Source organism: Apteryx mantelli, chromosome 17 (assembly GCF_036417845.1).
Source record: "Apteryx mantelli isolate bAptMan1 chromosome 17, bAptMan1.hap1, whole genome shotgun sequence".
Classification (NCBI taxonomy): domain Eukaryota; kingdom Metazoa; phylum Chordata; class Aves; order Apterygiformes; family Apterygidae; genus Apteryx; species Apteryx mantelli.
The window spans coordinates 11,131,059-11,148,954 of NC_089994.1; the positions used below are offsets into that span (position 1 = coordinate 11,131,059).

Sequence of the window (17,896 nt, forward strand, 5' to 3'; positions counted from 1 at the left end):
GAGCAATTCTCTTAACTAGAATTCACAAGTGCAATCAACTAGAAAATCTCTCGTCTGTTTGTGAGGAGGGAGTCAGATTTTTTCAAAGACTGAAAGACAGCTCTGCTCAATGGACAGTAGTACATACAAAGCACCAAGTGTGAAATCCTGACCCCACTGCTGTCAGTGGCAAAATTCCCATAGATTTCCACAGGGCCAGGATGTTCAAACCTGTTCAGACAATTCATAAAGCACCATTTCAAAGGCACACCTTTCCATGAGATTCCCAAGGGCCTTTTGAGTTTTGACTTAAATGCCTGGATTATTTTTACAACTGCAGTTATGGGTCCTTTGTTCACAGGGAGTTAAGCAATACAAAGAACACAGCAAGAGAACAATAGAGGTATTACCATGCATGATTTGTCTTAAAAAAAAATCCCCTTCTTTTCATGAAGTTATAGATCCAATTTCAGTCTTTATTATCACTTTGCCATATGAGAAAGTGGCTCTTAATTTTAATAAAGGAAGGGAGCTTCATATTTCAGCAAGAACTAAAAAGCTTCCTGTGATACAGGAGGTGGAAGGCTTTTGTTAGCAGCTACTGCAGGCTAGAATCAGGGAGGAAAAGGGAAATAATCCTTTCCACACTGAGTAAATAAATCTTTTCTAGGACATACTCCATGGCGGGTGGTAGCCCAAAGGCATCTTGTCTGATTAGAGAACATGAGATCATTTCTGCCTCCTCTGCTTTAAGGAAAACTAAGAGAATGTGCTAAAAAGCACGTATCACATTTCACTTATCACCAAAGTTGGTGCCCAAGCAAGTATTTGAATCTATGGTGCCCCACTGGATTAATAAAAAAACTTGCCACCAATTTAACCGGTCCGGAGCAAGAGGCATATATTTAGCTTCAGAATCCTTTGCTGAGATTTGTGAGTCATCTTCTCCCTTGCCCTTTCTACTTCACCCTTAAAAAGGGATCTGTGGTATATTTAAAGAGGTTATCATATAAAATTTAACTGTATTCTATTTTATGTCAAGAATGACAAGTTTAACCCAGTTCACAAAACAAAAGTAAGTACATACAGCTTATTCACACAGGCATGTGCAGCTAACCTTTGAAAAAATAATATCAGAAGCCCACCATTCCCATTTCATGCTACTGTCTACATTTTAAAGTGGAAATTCTAATTGTTTGGTTAGCTGAAGCTTCTGATCTATTCCAGTTTAAAATGCTTTACGGGAATTCCCTTTTCCCTGAAAATGACCAATAGCCCTATTATTTTACAGCCTTCCCCATTAAACCCCATTTACATTAGTGCTGTAGCTATATTACCAAAATCCATCTTTAAACATGGTTCTCACTGGCAAAGAGTAAACACAGCTTCATGAAATGGTTTGTAGCATTGTTCCATCTCTGCTCTGGCAAAGGAACGGAAGTTAGCTGCAACCTGAGTACGAGGTTTGAACATGGCCCACGTGGCAAGCAAGACAAGGATCCAACGCAACATGCGTTAAGCGCACAGAGAGGCGAAGCGTCTCACGGCAGGGCAGGGACGAGCACAGCACACGAGTCTCTTGGCCTGGACGCCCCTGTCACCAGGGCAGGCTCCCTGTGCATTTTACAGAACTTTAGTAGTGTTAAGTGGGACAATACATTATTCATTGCATTTCTAGAGTCTGACTTGCAGTACAAGGAAAGAAATAACCCTAAGAACCTCGGAGTCATGTACAGGAGACTTCTAGTGAAATACTAGTAACTAGAGAATTGGTAAGACACTTCCTGACAAATTTCAAGCCAGAACCAAAAGGAGAAATGGAGAAACCAAAGCAGAAGAGCTAACTAGCATTTGTATCTCCCACATACTATTCCTTGCAAAGGGATTTAACTGTGATGAAGGAGGTTGCAAAATACAGAAGCAAGATACAGCGTATTTTTATGATTCTTTTCATGCAGCTAAGTATAAAAGCCGTGCCCTTCTTTCTCCTTGGGCCATCCATCTTTCCCAGGTAATAGAAAGCCATTCTCCCAGCGGGTGGTCCTGCTCTCGCAGACCTTAATGTTTAATTGTCACAAATCAATTCCAACCTCAATGCTCAGGCTGCTGCTACCCTTTCCATCCCCTTCTCTTTAAACTAATCACAACTCGGGATCCTCTCAGGTTACTAAATTCATTTTTGGACACATCGCCTAGAAAAACAAAGAGGCAGCAGCACGCACTGCTCCCTGCGGCCGGTGCGGCGAGCTGACATCGCGCAAGACGACTGGGCTAAAAACATGTCAACTCTGTGTGTGTGCGCGCACGTGTGCACACACACATGCCTCCTATTTTATTTTTTTGTCCAACTGGAATTAATCAGGAACGATAAACACTGTTTGTCTCCTGAAAGCAGCCGTGGGGGGATGAAATATGCCTCTTAAGCTTATCAGCTTGAGCGCCACTGAAGAGAAAGCTGGCTTCTAAGCCTGGGGATAATGGGCTGTCCTTTCAGGAAGGTATCAGAGGTCTCAGGAGAGGGAGCCAGCACAATGGTGTGACCTTCAGCTAATAAAGCCCACCCTAGAGTCCAAAGAAGCTTGGGGAATATTGACAAAAGTTCATATTTACAACAGCCTGGACTCCTTCCAGATACCATTACCAGTTTAGAGAGCTGCAGTCTCTGTACATACACTCACACAGGCTTTTATTCCGTCTCCTCCTTCCTTTCTTTGTTCCCATGCTGGCTAAAAAAAGTCAGTCAGAAAATGGCAATTCTTCTAGTAACAAGGCCCCCACCAGCATCTTTTTTAATGAAGAGAGTTATTCAAAATTTCAATTTCAACCTCAGCACTATCCTCTGCTTGAAGGAGATTCAAGGCCTCTTGCAAGGATTCTCAGTGCGTCATCATGCTCATCAGGAAGAAAGCATATGTGTTTTTGTGGAAAATCTGCTGATGTATTTATAATTCTTTAAACAAAAAGGCAGCCAACATATTGTAAAATGAGAAGTTTTTGTTGTTTGTTTTTTGTTTTTTTTTAAATAGGCGCTGGCAATCAACGCAGTCCCAGTTAGAAATACAAAACCAAAGCTTTTTCAAGCAGAAACTGATCCCCCCCGAGTCTGTGCTGTGGTTAGCAAAATGAGGTTTAGCCCACAACTGGAGCGCGTAGGCAGGACTGGAATACAAATAATAAATAATATTTTAAAAACTGTACATGCAGTTTAAAAAAAAATCAATTTCAAAACAGAAAAATTGTTTGAAGCAGAAGTTTCATTTTTCCATGTCCTAACATAATTCCAACACAAACATATAAAAAGAAAGGTTTGGAGGAAGCCTGTTTTCAAAGGTAATTTCATTGAAATCAATATTGAATCTCAAAACATTTAATGGAAATAGCATTTTCTGTGGCAGAACTGTTTTGATCACTTTTCAATCCAGCCATGCCATTCTGCCATTTTCATTTATCTGCCCCATAATTTATCTTTGCCATCCTGAAAACGATCTTGCTGGAATTCAAAAGGGATCAAAAAAATGGAATTAGTTAGAACATTTCCCACATAATGTCTCCTAAAATGTGCCTCTGTAGCTTGGCACTCTCATTTTCCATGCCAGTAATCAGTAGGAGCCAGTGTCCTTGAAAATAAAGGACGAAGGCTGGACAGAACTTCACAGCGACCACAAAAGTCTTGCTTCTGTAGCCTTTACTTTCCAGTAGACAAGAACCTGCTTCCATCAACAGCTACACAGTCACATCAGCTACACTGACAGGACAGGCTCACAGATAGTTTTCCAGGTTCCTTCAGTTTTGGCCCAGCTATGCATTGTACCTCTATCCTCCTTATCCTGTTCATGCAAACTCACTGTCAAAAGAGCTCAAGTGATCGACTACAACCCAGCTGAATTCAAAGTAGCCAAAGTAGACGTTATTGCTGTGCCTAAAGCTCTCACACAAGCAAAGTCATGGGTTGTATTAAGGCCAGTAAGAGATGACATGCACTGGGACTAGATGGCCCAGGGGATAGGTAACAGGATGAAGAGTCTTTAGTTTATGGCCACTATTTCAAAATCAGGCCTGATTCGACAGACATCCTATCCCTGTAATAACTACTCAGTAACTCGCCTGACATCCATCCAAACCCATAAATCCGGCATATTTGCAGTCAGGTATCCATACCCTTGGGACAGAGGCACTGCTACTGCCTCAACTGCAGCAGAGTACTGACCAGCAGCAGGATTAGCTGCCCTCCATCCTCATTCCCCAAAGTTGCTCCAAATTACATTGGTACTCCCTCTAGGGGTGAGTCAACAAAATCAGAATGCAGTACTAAACTTAGGTGGTGTAAAATACTAGAGAAGAAATATAAACAGGAGGTCTGCAGTGACATCAGGGAAATGACACCATATGCATCTTGGAAAGACATCAGCTAATCACTCTGGGGGAAAACAACACAGGACCACAGTATTCCACTGGCAGAAGAAAGTTGGAGGAATGAAAGGCACAAGGTTCCTCCAATGGGAAGCAGCAGCTCTGCTTGGCAGAAGGAGAGCTGAGCAAGAGAAGACACCCAGGACCACCCCACCAGAGAGCATGGGGTGGGAGAGAAGACCTCTGAAGCACTGTAATGCACAATTTGCATTGTAAGAGAAGGTGCTACAAAAATATTCCCGATCAGCTGCCTGACGTAACCGAAGCAAGACCGTCTCACCACACATTACTTCAAAGCTGTGAGCTTACATCTCCCGCCGCTGCCGGCTGCCACCGCGGCCCTAGCTAAGTGCTTTTCACTGCCTAACCTTTAAACAGAATTGTTTTATTCACAACAGTGAGTTCCTATCGAGAATCTCCAGAAACGAACGTGGCTGGTTGTACTCTTACACCTGGTTTCTGTGACAGAAACCCCTGCTTATCAAGAAATCACAGGACATTAAGTGTTTCCCAGTGACACAGGCAGACACAGGAGATGTTTTCCGCCACGGAGGACAGCTAACTGCTATCTAACTGCTGCCCTTTTCACTTCCAAACCTCCAGCGTGCTCAGAAACCTTGCTCTCAGGGCATGCTTTTAACACTGACTAATGGAGATGAAAGTCTGAAAAAGCAAGTTTTGTCCCGAGAAGGTGCGAATCCCCCCCGCAGAGGTCCCCAGCGACCCCTCCTCCCCTGCGCACGGATGCTCACGTTCCTCCGTACAGCTGCTGGGATACGGACCCCCCCACAGGAAAGCATCGTCTCAGAGCACTAAAAATGAGAAACTCAAATTACCTGGTCATGTTGTCGCATTATATAATGTAACACTTTGTCTTTTTGGAGCCAAGAGGTAAAATAATTCAAGGCTTGAAATTGCTAAGAATTAAGACTTAATAACAGCCAAGACCAAGATTGGATTTCAGAGGTCCGTTTCCCTCTGAATTTCATCTTGCTGCCCGTGATGTGCTCACACTGAAGATTTTCTCCCGAGCAACCGCCTGACTAAAATACAGCACGCCCTTACCATAAAGTCCTTTGTTAAAACATCTTTGCCATAAAGTTGCAAAACCTTGGCTCCCGAGTACATTAAATCCTTATAAACCTGCCTTCATTTTAACCGTGCAGTATTTCAAGACACAAAACGCTTCTTCCGAAAGATAGCACTTTAATGAGGAAAGGGGTAAAATATATAAACCAAACCTCATTATAGTATAATTTCTGGGAGACAAGCATGCTGTTATAAAAAGAAGCCATGGCAATTGCATTTCACATGGCTTGAAGATTTAACAGTTTGAAAAAGCCATTGCTACTTTCAGCCGTTGGCATTGTTTTGTTTTGAATATAGCAGGAAGCAACCAGAATTATGGGCCCATTGTCAGCTATTTATTTTATATTCTGTAAATTGTTGCAAATTGTGGATTCAACTCTACTTCGTGCTGACATAACGTAACGCGCACTGGACATTAAGAGACTGACTACCAGTTACTGTTTATACTTGTACCTTTAAAACCTCTGCATTCTTAAAAGTTCTGTTGCTTGAAATATGACAACGTAGCACTGACACAGTGAATTACCCAAACCAGATCCAATTCATACTGGAATGAAAGTGTTTATAATGATAAAGCTTGTTCACAGGTTAACACCGATGTCAAAAAACAAAAGAAAACAAAAACCTAGGGTACAGCGATGGATACGATGCAGTTTACTACTACTTGTCAGATAAGCCAAGGTAACTGGCACATCAAAAGGTCTGCAACTGGTTTCCAAAAAAATGAAAATATGACATTTTTTTTGAAGTGCAACTCAGTTACTTTTCACACAACGTCAAACGTAACAACCCCCCCAGCCAGCCAGAAAAACATTACTGGAATAAAGCATTATCCTAAAGAAGAAACTATCTGTCAGAGAAGCATCCTGAATTACATTGGTCTGGAAGACTTTTAAACTTAATCTAATCAAGAAGCCATTATTGATTATATTTCTTCCATATTAGTCTTCCAGCTGTAACTTCTGAAATGAAAGCTTAGCAATGATTAGGTATTTACTACAATCAGTAGAGAAAACAGCAAAAAAGATGAAACATCACCAGAGAGACAACTGATGGTTAAAAAAAAAAAAACAAAAAAAACCACCCCCAAAAAAGAATCCACCCCAAAACCAACGACAGCAGGGGCAACGCACTTCACTGCAGCTTTGATTTGAAGCACATAAAACATTGACGGTTACAGACAGTGAAGACACTGTTGGAAAATTAAATCCCCCCAAAGTGACAAAATTGGGAGGGTTTTTTGTGTTTCTTGGTACTTACTCTTGAAAATTATGCAAAGAGAGACAATTTCAGCAAATATTTTAGTTATTATCACAGGTCTGGATCAACAGCAGGGTGAAAAGCTGACATTGTTACTGATGACTATAACCAGGTTAGGATAATCATCTCTTTGCTGTAGCTCATAATGAATGAAATTCTGGACTGAAGGGTGCTTATTTTCCCTGATTAATACAAGGTTCAACACTCGCTAGATGATTATGGTCATGGAGTAGCTCTTCTGAGTGCAGTTCTCAGAGAGGACATCTGAAGAGACCATAATGCACCAACACTTCTTCTAAATGTAGAACCAACACCCTAGGCTTTAGGTCCTGTTTCTGATATACTTTTAAAATTTTCATTTCTAGTGACGTGACTCTTCTTTCGAAGTTTAAAGTAAAAGGACAACAGATTCCTCCTCCGCTACTCCCTTGTAAGTCACAGTGGACTTATCCAGCTCTTATCAACTTTGCCACAGGAAAAGACAGCCAGCTGGACAACCCTGAATCAGGATGTCACTGCACGAATCGTCACAGAACGCCTGGCATTAAGGCGCCCAGCCTAGCATGTGCCTTCCATTAACGCAGCCTTCACACTTACTTTAATACTTTTCTGCTTAGCTGTGCAATTAAACTGCAAGGAAGAAGTAACTGCGAGTGAATGCACATGCTACTTTTGTTTTAGAACCTTTCCACTTCCTCCCTTAATAAGAGGATTTGGGGTGCTAGAAACTGGAAGCCTTATCACAAGTGTATAACGAGACCCTGACCTAACAGGTTAGCTGACATAGACCTGTTAACAGTGAATTGGCTTGGAGACAGCGGAAAAAAAAAAAAAAAGGAGAAAAAAAAAGAGAAAGAGAAAGAGAGACAGAGGGAGTGAGAGACAGACAGCAACCAATTCAGCTGCAAGAAATCAAGCTAAATCAGTCCCAAGTGCCCATGTTGGAGAGACTTGAGCTCATACCTTGCTTGTTATCAAGGCACTCCTGATACGAGTCAGCTCCAGTTCCGTTGAAGTCTACAGACAAAACAAAAAGTTTCATTCATATCAAATGTAAATATCAGAAGCTTCTCAAATGGCAGCCTTGCTGGAGCAATATGTTACGTGCAAATAGCTCTAGTTCTTTAGAAGGCCATGCTGGTTTCCTGGCATAAACTGTGACTTGTTACGGACAAGCTGCAATAAATGGACACCAACCCGCTGTGGTAAGCCTGTTTTTGTCCTCAACAGTAGGTGCAGGGTGCTGTCCTCCCAGGCCTGCCCATGTGCCTATGTGCTGGCCAGGGCACGGGGAGGAGATTAAAAGCTACAGCTGCTCTGAGCAAGTTTCTCAAGCAAATGAAAGATGGGATACTTCAGTTTCAATGTATCATTACAGTGTCCACTGCAGGTCCTATCAAACCATGGGTTTAGACCAATGGATCCCAAACTATGGCCTGGAATAGACTTCTTTGTGGCTCATGGTGCCACTCTCCCTTTGGCTTTCTGCGGCTACATCATATTAAAGATGACTAAAAATACAAGATCATACTTTCCAAACGTTACTCTTCCATGGAAGCAATACTGCACTGCAGTTACCACTAAGGTTATTTGATCCAGCAGCAGGAGAGGAGCTGGTCCATGCCATGAAAGTGTGAGAGAGGCTGAGACACTTGCACAAGTGTGCGTCCCACCCAATGAAGAAACCTGGCAAACTCCAGTCACGTTGGCGTAACCAGGCTTCCTGTAAACATGGCTGCGGTCACAGAAGTGCTTCTCACAACCAGCATGGATCTCTCCTAGCAGAAACCTTAATCTGCATTGGGGTTCAACTATATTTAATCGGCTTTGTGTATAAATGGTTTAAACTCTAGGTTAGCAGAATCAGGTTACAACATGGCTTGGACCTCAAAAGCAAACCAAGGAATGTTCCAGCATGGCTTTACTACTGCTTTACAAACCCGTTCAACCACAAAGAAGTTTGGATGGCCCTTAAGGAAAAGTTATTAAACACATCTGCAAAGCCTAGATAAATTAATACTCTCAGATGCTTACATGTACTTTATATACTGCGCTAAACATGCAGAGTACAGCTGAACCCATAAGTGATAGGTTCCTCACATATTGAGGAATTCATGACATTGGGGGTCCTCAAAAAGCAAATGTTTTGTATACCAACCACGCCTCGACGATGAGGCTGCAGATGATGTTAAACTCAGCTCTGTTGGATAACTGGGCTACTGACCTACTCCGTAAGATTACCCATGGCATGGTACATGGTACTCTCACAGGGCACATCTCCAGTGCACCTGGAGTTGGCACTTCTACTAAAATAGCTTCTTCTGAAAGGTGATCACAACCATGAAAACAGACACCACTACAGGTCTTGGAGTTTGCACCCCATTAGGCTGAACTGGGCAGACAAGTCAACCACTCCAGTAACGCAATTTCAGCCTTGCCATCAAGAGAATCAGCACAACGGCAACGAGATGATCTCTTTCTGGGCCACAAGCCTAGAGTATTGTCCACAACAGAAAAGGTACCTGAAAGCAACCCTATTTCTGCACCCACAAGAAGCAGCTGGCTCCTGAGTACGATGGCTTTCTGCCATTGCTCACGTGTGCGGCCAGCGCATTCCCACACAGGCTGTCCTCACCAACAGCTGGTGATGGCTCCTTGCACCCATGAAGAGATTCAGATCAGATTTAAGAGGTTTCACGTTCAGCAATAGTATTTTATGAACAAAAAAGCAAAAATTAAAGTTGCCCCACCATTTGCGTTGTGTAAATCCCAGATAATACATCTTCTCCCTAATCCTAATGAGGCCTTCCTATTAAAATCTTTATTAGCTTTCAGCTCTGCAGATTGCCCAAAGGCTCATCAGTTTCCCTATCTCTCAGTACCAAGATCTGCTTTAACTTTTACAAATAGCTCTAAGATATTTCCCAGCTTATCAGCATTGCCAAGCAGCCTGTCTTATCATTACTATTGCAGATAAAATAAATGAGCTCAGGACGATATGAATAATGGCATTTTCTGTAGGCTGGTTTCCCATTACATTTTCAACAGATTGTAGATTTAAACTTCAGCACAAAAGAAAAAAATAAAAAAGAAAAGAAGGGGGAAGGGTGGCTTTTTTTCTCTCCTTTTCATTTACCTTCACTGCCTTAGAGCATAAGCTGCATTTTTAAGCTCACCTGATGTGAGCTGGTAATTAATTTTGAAAGGGAGCAGAAACACCTCGGTTCTGCTTTCTCTGAAGGCCAAAAGCACAGTTACTTCTGGGATGTTTTTTCAGCTGCATTTGCTGGAGAGAGGCAAGGGCTAAATTGCAGTCTGCCTAATGAAGCCATCTTCATTAGTTTGTTCCCTTCCCTCGCAGACTAGGAATATGAGTCGGATTGGGAATTGAAACCATGAAAAGCAACCGAGCTGCACCTGAATTAAAAGCCGAGGCTACAAAGGTCTCGGACGCCTGCTCCTGGCCGGGGAGCACGAGGCGCACGGCACGGCGGTGGGCACGGCAAGGAGGTCACCTCCGGGCAACCACTTTCCGCCTGGTCCCCGCAGCCATCGCTACAGGGTTAAATGCTCTTCTGCTCCCCAAATTCCTAGCCCTGTCGCTGTACCAAGGTTATCTATTATTGGCAGTGACAGGTGAAAATTAATCTCCTAATTATTTCTTGCTGCGTAATCTGCACTGAAGAAGTAACATAAAAGGATTACGGTGCGCCCTCCGCGGAGGGCTTTGCTAGCGAGTCAGTCATCCGCTGCGAGGGGAGGCGTGCGCTCCACAGAGATTTATGCAGGATTTCCAACCATTTTGGAGGCAGACTACGCTACAACTTCATAGCCTACAGCTCTGGAGTGAGGATCTACCTGCAGGCAACTCAGTAGCCTAAACATTTTTTACTGTTGATTACTTAGGGAACAAAATAAGGCTTTGCACCTATCGTGTGTTTGTTTTTCTTTTGGTAAACCCAGCTACTGCAGAAACAGCATCCACGCACAGATTTTTTTCCTCCCCCCACAAACACACTCTGGTAAACAACTTACCCAGCTTGCTTTAATTCAAGACTAAAAGTCTTATAGCTACCTTCCAGGGCAATTTAACTGTAACATTTTTTCCATAAGAATATAAACTAGGTTGCATACTTTTAAAATTAAAAGTAATTTGCAAAAAAACCCTCATTTTATAAACAAGATATTTCTATTTTTGGTAACAGCATGAACCGCAGCCTCGCAATGCTGTCTTTATGTGAACTCTAACTCTTCACTTACCTCACTACCCACCAGAAAGCAGGCTTTATCTTTACAGTATTAAAGATGACACCTTTTATTTATCTTAGCCTTTTCAGTGCAACCATATAAGTAAAACAGACGCTCTGGAGAACCTGTTTTTCTATTTCTGTGCCAATAGCACGATCCTAGTTTAGATTTACAAGAACTGACAATTACGAGGTCACATTTTTGCCAGGTAAAGTTACGTTAGCTACCTTGCGATATGCTCCCGTGCTGTAACTGCGGGTGTGAGACGGTTAATGCACGGATCTCTATGTGCAAAAAAACCTCTGGCAGGTGATGACACAGGGCAGCGATGAAGGCCACCACCTCAACATCACCATCTACAACCGAGCTCTTCCACCACTGTCAGTCACACGCACTCTGTTTCTTTGATGGTGGCCTTTTCTACAGGATACGAAGACTTCACTGATTCCTTTATGAAAACTCTTAATGCTTAAATCCAGCACCAGTTTCCATCTTTTAGGAAAGCCAAGCCCTGCCACAAACTTTGAAAACAACCCATGGGTATCGGTGAGCATCTGCCATTCTGATTTGCACTGCAAATCGTAAGAATCTCCCAACTTAGTAAATGTGCGGTGAATCAGAACAGATAATTGGCAATAAACTGAGCCACAAAATAAGATACTCGGGAAGACAGCAGAATTGCGAGCGGCCTAAGAAATCCAGCCCTGCTTCAATAGTTGTAGTGTATCTTAACAGCCACAAGGTGGCATACAAAATACTACAAAATATTATCAATGAAACGCTCTAATAGGAGCCTGGACTTCAAAACAGCCATCGCACCTTTAACTTACTAAAAATAGTTGTAATTGTACAAATCTGCCTCAATTACCAAAGCCACCATTAGGGGTCACTGCACTACCTCCACTGCTAGATTCAGCCTAACAGCAACTATAATTTTCAGCAAAATAAGCAAAGCTGAAACACATCTGTAACTCCGGGGGGGGGGGGGGGGGAAGCTGGACAAACCACTCGAAAAATTACTAGAATCACTAGCACGCAGGTTTTAAATAAGCAACTCAAACTAAACAAATTCCCCATCAGTGACAGAGGTGTTAAGATTTTTCATCTTTTTCCTCTGTTGGTTTTAACACCTTTAAGCCCGTATCTGACGGCGGCTTTGCCAGGTAGCTCGATTTTCAGTTCCTGAAGGTTAAAAGCTCTCTTTAGATTAGAAACAGTAAAAACGCTGAAGTCGGGAGGGCAGGTGTGTGGAAATGAATTATTTTCCTGTTGAAAGCAATGGCTACTGAAACTGTAAGGATATATTTAAGTGAATTTTTGCAAGTGCTCTCTTCTGCAGCTGAAAAGCAGCAATCCTTCGGAGATTGCAAGGGCTCTGAAAAACATATCCAGCTATCTAGGCTTATAAAAATATGTATATGTGATCTTGTGGGTTTAATATATTTCATGTTCACCAGAATGAGGGTAAGATCATCTCTGTTTACACCACTAAGGCTAGAGATTTTCTTTTCAATCGGATCCATCTTTCAATAGATAAACAGAAATAATTTAATGAAGCCAAGAATAGAAGCCTAAGTCTTCAATGCTTTATCTTTGGCATTAAATACGTAAGGAAATTAATGACTACTGTCTCATATTTTGTGAAAGTTTTAATCTCACAGTTACCTAATTTCTCACACTGTAATTATCAGAACAAAAGAAACGTGTACCCATGCAAAGCACCTACCTACTAACATACTGGTATTACTTTTAAGAAGCCTATTTTTCAGTGAGATATTTTGTTTATGGAAATCTGAAGTGCAAATTCTTATCCATAGGCATTTCCCAAAAATGCTCCATCACCAACCTCATTAGGCAATACAGAAATTCTCCCAAGGGATATTATGTAATGGAAATTCCTGCTTCCTCTCCCTAAGGAGTATATTTCTCATTACATCTCCTAGTAATTGATCAGTCTAGGAAATCATTTCTGGTAAAACCAGATGTTTTATTTTTTAGACCTGGTTCACGATTTCTATCTTTATTCAGAAGAATAAAAATCTGCTAGAAACCCTAAAATTCCCATTTCTGATGCATAACACCAATCTTGGCTCAAACATGCTACTAAGTGAGGAGCAGTGCATTCTTGTACCTGTCTGACTTCAGATCGTGTAAATTCATGCAGTCATCAAGATTAACCAGCCTGCATTTCCTATTCTCACCGTACAAATAGTTTTACTTGACTGAATCTCCCGTGATTGTTTTTAAAAGTCTGCTTCATATTCAAATATACTCAGACACTATAACCCTTGGTTATTATGAATCACTCAACGCAAGGACATTGGGAGTCAAAAAAAAAGACTTAAGGCATAAAATGACGTACACACCTGTGCTTTCCAAATGCACGGTACAACACAGATGAGCTCACTGCAGAACGCAGCCCTTTCGGTGCCACTTTTCTCAACACAGACACCATTAAACGTCTTACAGCTCTTAGTTTAAAAAGCAACAACAGAACTAGCACTCCCTTTACCAAAACTTAACACTTCAAATCTCAATTTTCCTGCAAAACCAGGGCAAAATAAATACCAACCACTACCAGATATCTACAGACTATCAGTGGAATTCAAAGCATACTCCAATCCCTATTTTAACTTGAAAATACCAGAGCTACTTCTGACACTGCTACTGTATTTACCTAGAACAGGCCACAAGTTCCAGCATATAACTGCATGTCCCGATAGAGCAACACCAGGATATATTTTGCTCATTCGCTATCCTCCTGTTCGTTTATGAGAACAGACTGACCCTCTCTGATAAACAAGGCTTAAGGTTTCGCTCAGAACAACCCACCTTCTGAATAAAATGAAAAATCATTCCATTCTCGTAAAAAAAGCAAATCCGACTAAATAAAATACTGCCTTCTTTATTTTGTAACATTACTCTCCCCCGGAAAAGAAAGCCAGACGGCACAAGCTACTATCTTTCTGCTTTCACTTAGGGCATTTTTAGAAAAATGTTGTCACTAAAGAAAAAAAAATCCTTCAACAGAACATTGTACGTCTACCACTTGCAGGAAGTTAATGCTGTGTGTAGAAATCAAGCTGCTCGTCCTTTTAAGTCTGCATGCGGGGAAAATCGGATTTATACATAAACCTCTGAAGCAAATTCTGATCGGGGATGACCAGAGATTTTACTCTCTAGAAATAAGAATGGGAAGATTCTGTTTTCTTGTAATACCTTGGCAGCCTTTTCCAGCCGGGCTAGACTTCCTTTCAAGAACTGATAATGGACGTAAATAATTCCAGTTTCTACCGTACACAGCAGCCTGCTTAAGGACAATCTCCAAGACCCAAAGCAATCATTCAGAACAGTAACTTACATAACAAGAAATTATCTTTGCTACAAAATTAGGTTAAAAGGACCTTAGATACTGTAACGTTACAGAAAAATCAGGACATGCACAGAAAAGACTAGCTAGCAAGCAGCCTCATGAGATAAATGCGCAACTTGAAGAAGATTTTACAAGCCTAAAAAACGTTTTCAATTCCAGAGAGACGTGCGAGCATTTGCCATTTAAAAAGGTCTCTCTCCCTTCCGTCTCCCCTCGCCTTATTTCTGAGCTTTTTTTTTTTTTTCTCCAAATCATCTTTAGTTAACCAGTGACCTGGAAATCTTCTTTCACCCCCTCCCCCCACTTTCACATTTGTCACTTTTAAACACACAAGGTTTAATTTCTTAATTGGATTAAACGTTTCCCTCCGGCTAAGCAGGCAGGAGCAGACGCAGCGACAGCAGCCGGGCTCCGCGCGGCCACCGCGATCCCCCGGTTCCGCGCGGCGCCGGGGCCTCGCCGGCCCGAGCGACGCCACGCCGGAGCGGCGAGAGCCGCCAACACCGTTTCAAAACTTGTCACTCCTCGTGCCGCGGCGGGCTCCGGCCCGGCGCCGCAGGGGTTAAGCGCCCGCCGCATCTTTTTAACTTTGTCCGCGTTCTGAATCGCCGGCCAGCGGCGACAGCCGCCCCCCGCCGCCCCCGCCGCCGCCGGGCTCCGCGAAAACACCCCCAGGCGCCGCCGGCCCGCGGGGCGCGCGCGGAGGCGGCCGGGGGCTGCGCGGGGGCTGCGCGGGGCTCCCGCCGCTTCCCCCCCCCCCCCCTCGGGGCGGCTCCGCGCCGCGGGGGCAGCGCCCGCCCCGGGTGCGCGCAGCCCGCGGGGCCGCGCCCGCTGCGGAGCGCGTCTGTCGATCTCCGTCTATTAGTTATATCATCAAATATTCACTGTTTGGCATTTATTTCTTCTCCCCCTTCTCCTTAGACTGGGGGCGGGAGGGGGGAAGCGGGATGCGGCTGCACTGAAGGAATGTGCGAAAGAGGGTGAAAAACTGGCTGCCTGGGGGGGGGGGAAACCCCCAAAAATAAAAAAGCAGCTTGGGAGCCCGTCACCTCCCAGCTCGCCGCTCCGTCTTCCTTCCCCTCCCTTGTTCCTGCACACCCAGGCCCCCCCGCCCCTCCGCTCCGCGCGTTACCCGGAGGCAGCTGGATCTTCCCGGACGGAGCGCGGGAGCCGCCGCCTTCCCCTTCCCACACGGGAAACGGGTTGGAGTGTGTGTGTGTGTGTGTGGGGGGGGGGGGGGGGGGGGGGACAGAGGAAAACGGCGCGGCCGGAGAATTAAACCACCCCGTCGACCGCACCGAAACACACACAAAAAGAGAGACAAAACCCGCACGCAGCCGAGCCGAGCCCACGCCGGGCGGCGCCCCCGCCCCCGCGGAGCCGCCGGGCCGGGGCCGGGGCCGCGGACACGCACACGCGCGGACACGGACGCGGACGCGCGCGGGCACTTACCGGGCGGCCGGCGGCGCGCGGAGCATGTCGCGCCGCGCAGCCCGGCGCCGCGGCTCCCGCAGCGGGCGCGCAGCGGCGCCCGGCCCCGCCGCGGCCCCGCGGCCTCCCGCGGCAATCGGGGGCCGCCGGCACGGGGCGCCGCGCGCCGCCGCCTTGTCCTGTCCTCGCCTTGCTGCCCCCCCGGCTGCGCCTGCCGCTCCTCGCCGCCGCCTCCGCCGCGCCGCCGCCGCCGCCGCTCAAAGTTTGCGCCGCGCCGCCGCCAGCTCAGCCGCGGAGCCGCCGCGCGGGCATCGCCGCGGGCCGCCGCGCGGGCACGGGTCAGGCCGCCTGGCCGGAGGAGCCCCGCCGGCGGCTCCGGCCGGCATCGGCGGGGGCGGGGGCGCGGGCGAGACCTGCCCGGGCGGCGCCGGCACCGCGCACCGAGCTCCCGCGGCGGCGGACTGCGCGCTCGCTCCGCCGCATTCACGTCGCGGTAGCCATTATTCCAAGCGCGGAGGACGGCAGAGCGGAGGAGAGCAGAAGGCGCCGCTCCGCTGCGGCGCCGGTCTCGCTCCCGGCTCGGCGGCGCTCCCGGCTCCGGGGCGCTCCGCGGCGCGACTGCTCCGCGCGGCCGCGCCGAGCGCCTACAGCCCCGCGCGGCGCCCGCGCGCGCGCCCGCCGCCAGGCCAGACCAATCCAGCCACGAGGCGCCGATCGCCGCCCCGCGCCGCTCGCTCCCGCGCGCGCGCCCGGCCCCGCCCCGCCCCAACCCCGCCGCGGGGCAGCGCCGGGACCCGCCGTCGGGGCAGCGCTGTGCGCGCCCCCGCCTGTGCGCGCGGCCGGGCGGGCGCGCCCGGGGCGGGGGAGGGGCGGGAGGGCGCACAGTGCGTGTGCACACAGTGTGTGTGTGTGTGTGTGCGCACAGGGTGCACATGTGTGTGTGCGCTGTGCATGCATGGCCTGTATCCGTGTGCGCAGTCTGTGCGTGCACGGCCTGTATCTGCGTGCATGGGGTGTGTGTGTGTGCACGGCCTGTATCCGTGTGCAGGGTCTGTATCCATGCACGTGGTCTCTGTGTGCACAGCCTGGGTGTGTATGCGTGCTCAGTGTGTGCGTGGTCTATATCCATGTGCACACGTGTGTGCACAGTGTGTGTATGGTCCATATCTGTGTGTGCACATGTGTGTGTGTGTGCATGGTCCGTGGACGGGCACAGTCTGTGCACAGTGTGTGTGCGAACAGTCTGTGCCTGGGTGCATGGTCAGTGTGTGCATGGTCTGTGTGCATGCATACACACAGTGGGTGTCTGGGTGTTCACAGTATGTGTGTGGGCACCGTGTGTGTGTGGTCTCTGTGTGCACTGCCTGTATTGTGCAAGGTCTGTGCCTGTGCGCAGGGTGTGTGTGTGTGTGTGCATGCATGGTCTGTGTGCACACGTGGCCTGTGTGCGGCTGTCAGCGATGGGGGTGCGTGTGCACATGTGTGCACAGCGTGTGCCTGTGTCTGCATGCTGCCTTCCCGCCCCTCTCTTTGACGGGCTGAGGTCTGATTTCCTTCTATTTCTAATGCTAGTTTGCAACCTTCTGTGTCACTGAGATGCTTTCAGACCCCCGGGGAGTTTGCATCAAGGCAGAGGGAGAAGAGAAAAGCAAAGGAAATGTTTAATCGTGATTAACCTTTACACTGCAAAACAGTTGTTAGTAGGTATATTTAAAATATAATTACGACGGGAGTGATTCATAGGTGCTTTAAGAGACAGTTAATCAATGGCTGCGGGGGCCGACAGTCCGCGTTGTCTGACGCGTCCGGGGAGCTGCTCGGGCGGCGAGCGCGGTCCCCGACGCCGGGGCGAGCCCCTGCCCTCCCCGTCCCGCGCCGCGTGGGGAGCAGCGAGTTGCGCCCCGCACGGCCGCCCCCAGCGCCGGGGTCGTCGCTGCCGGCAGCGCCGTCCCCCGTGATGTGCCACCGAGAAAGCGTTCTGCCCGTCTCGCCCGGAAACCCTCGCTTTGTGGCATTCGGGGCATCTGCGCTTGGCCCCGGCACGGGAACTGCCTCGCAGGGAGGGGAAAGGAATTGCCTGAGTGCAATTTTCATCTGGCCTTGAGA

The 17,896-nt window shown here is 46.8% G+C and overlaps 1 protein-coding gene across 13 annotated transcripts in view; it reads right to left on the reverse strand.

The window, feature by feature from the left end:
* Positions 1-17,896, reverse strand: part of FBRSL1 (fibrosin like 1) — a 556,885-nt gene that overhangs the window by 94,423 nt on the left and 444,566 nt on the right. For 2 of the 13 annotated variants that reach the window (XM_067307137.1, XM_067307141.1), the window contains exon 6: positions 7,702-7,755. The exons of the other annotated variants lie outside the window; for them this stretch is intronic. In XM_067307137.1, the coding sequence (XP_067163238.1) occupies positions 7,702-7,755 (54 nt within the window). The remainder of the gene's footprint in view (positions 1-7,701; positions 7,756-17,896) is intronic. 13 annotated transcript variants of the gene reach the window in all.